Source organism: Pinus tabuliformis, chromosome 5_2 (assembly GCF_031772625.1).
Source record: "Pinus tabuliformis cultivar Carrire ecotype Pingquan chromosome 5_2, CPIR1, whole genome shotgun sequence".
Taxonomy (NCBI): domain Eukaryota; kingdom Viridiplantae; phylum Streptophyta; class Pinopsida; order Pinales; family Pinaceae; genus Pinus; species Pinus tabuliformis.
Window position 1 is genome coordinate 246,097,623 of NC_142306.1, and position 6,000 is coordinate 246,103,622.

Here is a 6,000-nt window from a genome sequence, read left to right on the forward strand (position 1 = left end):
CCTTGCAGAAAGAAGTCATTGTAGATTGAGACATAAAATATAGAATACTTACTTGTCAAGTGAAGATGCTCTTTTGATGATGATATCTTCAACTTGATGCTTTTGATGATGTTGACAATTGAAGATTCCTTTTTGATGATGATTGCTTCCTTGATGACATTCTTTCTTCAAGTATGCTTGAGATGTGATCCTTTCTTCAATGAGAGGAAGATCACCTTGATTTCTTTGATGATGATGGCAATGCTTCTTCTTGCTTCCTTTGGATGTAGAATGTAGAATGCAAAGGCTTCTGAACGTGCTTCAAGTGTAGAGTCCTTCTTTGAATGGAGGTAGGGTCTTTGAGGTCATCTTCTTTTCATAGTGTTGTTCCTTCCTTCAAGATGATGTGTAGACTAGTTCTCCCTGATATGCTTCTTATGATGTGATGGATGGTCCTTCTTGATGCTTGATGCTCTTCTTATGCTCGACCCTTATGTATCCTTCTTTAATGGAGTGATCTTCAAGCTGCCTCTTCTTCTGGTTGTTGTCACCTTAGCTCTGATACCATGTTGAGAAATCAAGGGCAGCTAGATTAGGGTGTTTTCTCTTACTTTGATAATCGCTTGTGATGTTCTTTTAGTTAACTGGATATACTTTGTAGTTAGCTTCTCCTTATCTTGATTATTATAATTTATAGTGTTCTTTTATCATCAAACAACTACCAAACAATGAAGATCAATGAGACAAGTGGACACAAAATGTAGGCTGCTAGCCAGGGCCAAAACCTTTCCACTTGAGAGGAAAACCCACAAGAATTCTTCTCTTCTTATAAATCTTCAAATGACGAATTCCAAGACCTAAGACCCTTGACCAAGACTCCTCCAAGAGCAAGTCGAACCTCTTCTTGATGAATTTGCTTCTTTACTAAGTCAACCCAAGTTAAACTGCTCCAAAACTGCCCCAGTTTCACAAATTCGGACCTGCATTCTTGACTGCAACATTCAGCCTCCTAGACCTGTAATTTTCGGCCTCCTACAATTACTGCAACTTCACATGTGTGACATATTTAGGGTAATTTGGATCTTCTCTCTCCTTTGCTCAAAGTGTTTCCTTCTCCTTAGGATTTCGGCTTGTAGATTTGATTTGTTGACACCTGATTTCAGCCTTCTATGGTGACTCCAATTTCGGTCTTGCTGCTGCAGATGATGCCCTAGATTACTTGCACGTGTGAGATGAAGGTGGCGCAAAAACAGTCCTTGAATTCTTCCTCTTCCTTCCTTTGTTCTCCTCTTCTTCGCTTGTCTTCTAAGTTACCAGGATTCAGATACGGATATGGATCTGGATCTGGATTTGCTAGTTTTTTTAAAATCCAGGATCCGGATACGGCAAGAATACGTAAAGTACAAAAAAATAAAATATATTAATATTTTTTAAATTAAAAAAACACTTTTAGAGTTCAAAAACCAAATAAAGATGACAATGGACACAATGGTCTGGTGAACCGGTGGTTAGTTTATGATACGGATGAAATTAGTCAATGAGTTTGGCCTTTGGTGTCCTTTCACAATTGGAAGTTAATCAGCATGTGAAAGGAACTTGTTGGGTTCATAGAAGCATGATAGGAAGAACTTAAGAATCGTGAAGACTATTGGTTTCACTGTGAGAATAAAAATATAAAATTCAACAAATTAAAAATATCCAAAATTGTGCAGTGTGAATTGTTGCTCAATGCTATCTTATGCGGCCGAGTCGTATTCTTCTCTCTTGTCGCTATTCTTCCCTATTGTCGTATTCTTCTCTGTTATTCCCTGTTGTGATTGTCTTATTCTTCTCTCTGTGCCGCCGATAGTCAGATTAAGACAATGAGGGTAAGCCAAAAAGAAACCAAAGAAAACCAAAGAAAACCTAAATCAAACTTGAAATCTGCCGTCTAGAAAATTTAACCCGCATTGCATATAACTTGAAATCCGTCGTCTAGAAAATTTAAACCACAATGCATATAACTTGAAATCCAGAAAATGAACGCGGGATCCGTTTCAGATGTGCAAGATCCGTTTCCAGTTTGAAAGATTTGTTTCCAGCCAACACAGAAACTCCATGTGCCGGTTCTTGGACGGATCTCAGCGGATCTGAATCAGATCCATGGGTCCTAGACCATGGAGTGTCGGATCCGGTAACTTAGCTTGTCTTTCTTGTCCTTGTGGTGTTTCAATGAGCTTGAGTGAGTGAGATTTAAATGAGGCTGAGTATCTTATATATATAGGCTTCCCTTGGAGTTCGAACAGGAACAACCTTTCATGACGCTGACTTGTCTCTGGTTAGTCCGACTTGTTTCTTGTAGGTCGACTTGGTCTTGGAGGAGTCTTTTGACTCTTTATGACTTACAAAAATTCTCTTGACATGATACAATATGCCCAATGGGGTCTTTTACATATTACAATAACTCAATTGACTTCTTGACTAAATGACAAACCCTAGAAACATTCAATGGGTGCTTGACCTACAAATAAATTGATCTTGAGCATGAAATCCATGCTACAAAATAATAATAATAAAACTTGTTTTTCTCTTTACATCATAAAATCATGATTACATTAGACATTATGAAGAGCAAACCTAGTTACATACTTCAACAAAGGTATCGTTAAAAATGCAAAGAGATGGGCATGTTGGAGCCAAGTCCATCTTTGACTCTCAAGCTAGTTTGGATCGTTGAGAAGACTTTACCTGTAACAGTGTGCATTAGTCCATTCAATATTTTGCACCTTGATGCCTTACAAAATTCTTGTAACATTGTGGGTTGGCACATCAATATTGGATGCTAATGCCTTACAAAAAATCCAAAGGCATTTCATAATGTTGTGTACTAACTCCCTGTTCTTGAGGATGATGAGAAACAAATCATTTGCCTTAATCAACCCTTGACCAATGCTATTGGCTTTAAGCTTGCCAAGAACTTCCACAGAGATAAGTTAGTGTTTGTGCTAGTGGGCAACCTTGGTGAATTGATATATGTTAATTCTTAAACTTTACTTGGGTTGGTATCACTAACATTATTATTATTACTATTTTCTGTGTATATATTTTTTGGGGTGTGATCGATAATCCCTTTTCATATTTATTAGATATTGGGCTTTGTTCCTTGTATTGATCACCACAAAACATTATGCTTATTGTAAATTTGCATTTGAGAGCATATCACATGTCTTGTGCTATATTGTGCAGAGCTCATAAATATCAGATCCTAATGCTTAACACTAAGTTCTAATATGGTATCAGGGCATGGATATGAAAAACTCCCCAGTCCATTGATCTGCATGAGACTATTCAATGGTGCCTGAATTCAATCTTTGTGATATTGCAAATACTCAATCTGCTGTTCAGGATCACCCCTCCCTTAATATGTGTGAAAAATTGTCCTCCCTTATCTGTGTGAAAAGTTGTACATAATTGGTTGCAAGAATAAATATAGCATGGAGACAAGACTCCTGAGCACCCTATGACTCTTTAATATGCTAATCTGATTTATCATTTCACAATGTGTGAATGTGTGACGCTGTGAAAGGTGTGTAAATCAAGCCTCTTCGTGGGCACGATTTCAGAATATTCATGACTAAAATTTCAAACTGTAGAATAATTTCAGGGAGACACTGTTCATGTGTTTATAAATCAACTGTACCAAACTGTTACAGTTCCCTTTCAACAATAGTTGCTGTGATATAATGATTCAACTAATGAAATACTAAGAGAAATGCTATTTAGTAGCTACATCTATCAGCTCCAACATCCGCCTCAATCAGGGAACTATTTACTTTCAAGGCCATGAAACCAATCCTGAACTAGTTACTGTCAAGAACATGAAGCCAAAGCCAAAGTGAGGCTGAAAGCTAATTTGTAGAGGGTTCTAGGTGTAGTAGTGTTGATGGGAGGAACAAATGGTCTGTGTCTTGAATTTTATTTATTCCACAAGGAAAACCATCGGACCACAGTTATCATCTAAACTCTCAGTTGCAATCCTACAGAAATTTCCTGATGATTGGGGACTATTGCTGACCATAGGATGTGATGATCGAGAACATACATAGCCATCCTATGTATTTCAACTGTGACGAGAAGGGAAGGGAAAGCTAAATTTTTATTAAGTACATTGTAGAAAAAAAATGAGCATTCTTCCTTTGCACTTATTAAATACTTTTTATAAGTTTTAAAAGGGTCAAATTAATAAAGGACAAAGTGCCTTTATCTCTTAAAGAAATATCATTAATTCTTCGAAAGGGAATTATTTTATTATTGAAACTACATAATTTTACCTCCTGGCACCCTAGCACTCGTATGCCTGCTTGGTCTGTGCATGTTACAAGTGAAAACTATAATATGTGGAAACAAGATATGATTGATGTTCTTTGTCACCATGGCTTGTGGTTACTTACTAACAGAGAAGAAAAAGAACCCAAAGAGAAGAGTAAACACGAAAAATGGTTCCAAAGAAGAGAAGAGACTTGAGGAATCATACAAAAAAATAAAACGAATGAGCTTAAGTTCTATATTCAGAATCAGGGTTCACTTCTGATGCGTCTGACACCTATTGGAAGCTGCTTTATGAAATTAGTGAGGCTGAAGTTATTAAATTTAGAAATAAAATATTTTGATTGAACCCTAATAAAAGGTTATTTGGGTAGAATCAAGGAACTGCAATTGAGGAATGTGGTTTTGACTTCAAGAAAAAAGGATATCCAACTAATTCAGATGATTCCCAATTACATGCATTATCCTTATTAAGTTTTTGTTTCCAATCACTGTACCATGACAAATTTGTTTGAAAATATTGGGCCCAAGGATTTCAACACCTTCTGTAATGACTTGATTGAAGAAAAAGGAAAAGTAAGAAATCTGGGTATGTTAGACTCCAAGCAACAAGCTCATGTTGCTCTGAAAGGATCTATTCCATACTTTATTTCCCAAGTTCCTAAAAGAATTATTCCATATGTTATTTCCTAAGTTCTTTAAGGTAAAGTATAAAATAAATGAGACAGATTAACCTACTATAGCTACATTCCTGATTGTGCATGCAGCATTTCACATGATAATGTATTTAGGCATTATGCAACTGCTTCCCGTTCACTATGCTAATTGCATTAGAGGAAAAACCTTAGATATTTAAATATTATGTTTTTTCCTCTTGTTACTCTGTTGAGATTTTGTTTTTGGTTCGATAATCTCTTTGTATCTAGTTCGTTGGACTGTAGGCTTTGTTTGTAAGCTTTTGATCTCTTTATTTGCTTGTAGCTAACTTGTTTGTGTTTTGGGAGACAGGATTTGGATCAGATGTTGAGTTATATAGGTGTTCGAAGTTTTGGGCCACGCCATACATTACCGAATTTGAAGCAGCTCATCAAAAGTATACAATCTGATGAGTTTCTTTCTCCTAAAAGGCCATCTTTTGAGAACACTGGAAACCTAGAACATAGGTGATTTTTCAATGCTTTCATTTCTGCTTAAAGTTATGAAATATGCTCTTTAGGTACTCTATTTGGAGCTTATGTTCTTGAGATTGGGGATTTTACACGAAGTGTACCAGTAACCCTCAGCATCTAAGAATGCAAGCTTAATATTTCAAATGTTGCAATGCTGCACTAATAAGGTGCCTCCTTTTTAGCAAAAGCACCTGCAGAAGCAACATTTCCAACCTGTGCAGTTGTTGAATGCCCAGTTTCTTTGGTGAAAGAAGTTCCTCAATTGATGTGTCGTTATACCAATGTGTTGTCCTTCTGTTCTATTTCTTTCCATAGTTCCTAAACTTCCTTTCAGACTGTTGGTGAAATTTCTGCCATGAAATCTGTGTTTTTGGTACAGGTGTTTAGCTTTAGCTCTTCTCTACAACTTGAATGTTTCACCATGAAGACGACTTTTCAGTTCCGTTTGATTCAATTACTGTTTCCAAATCACGAGAGAAACCATTATTTAGCACTCTTCAATCAAGTATAGTTTCCAATTTTGGTTACAGAAAACTCTTGTGGGAGT

The 6,000-nt window shown here is 36.5% G+C and overlaps 1 protein-coding gene across 3 annotated transcripts in view; it reads left to right on the forward strand.

The window, feature by feature from the left end:
- LOC149158456 (UV radiation resistance-associated protein) overlaps positions 1-5,735 on the forward strand; it is a 165,617-nt gene extending 159,882 nt beyond the window's left edge. For all 3 annotated transcript variants that reach the window (XM_089436227.1, XM_089436228.1, XM_089436229.1), the window contains exon 6: positions 5,293-5,735. In XM_089436227.1, coding sequence (XP_089292353.1) covers positions 5,293-5,451 — 159 coding nt within the window. In that variant the 3' untranslated portion in view covers positions 5,452-5,735. The remainder of the gene's footprint in view (positions 1-5,292) is intronic.
- Positions 5,736-6,000: the final 265 nt, after the last annotated feature.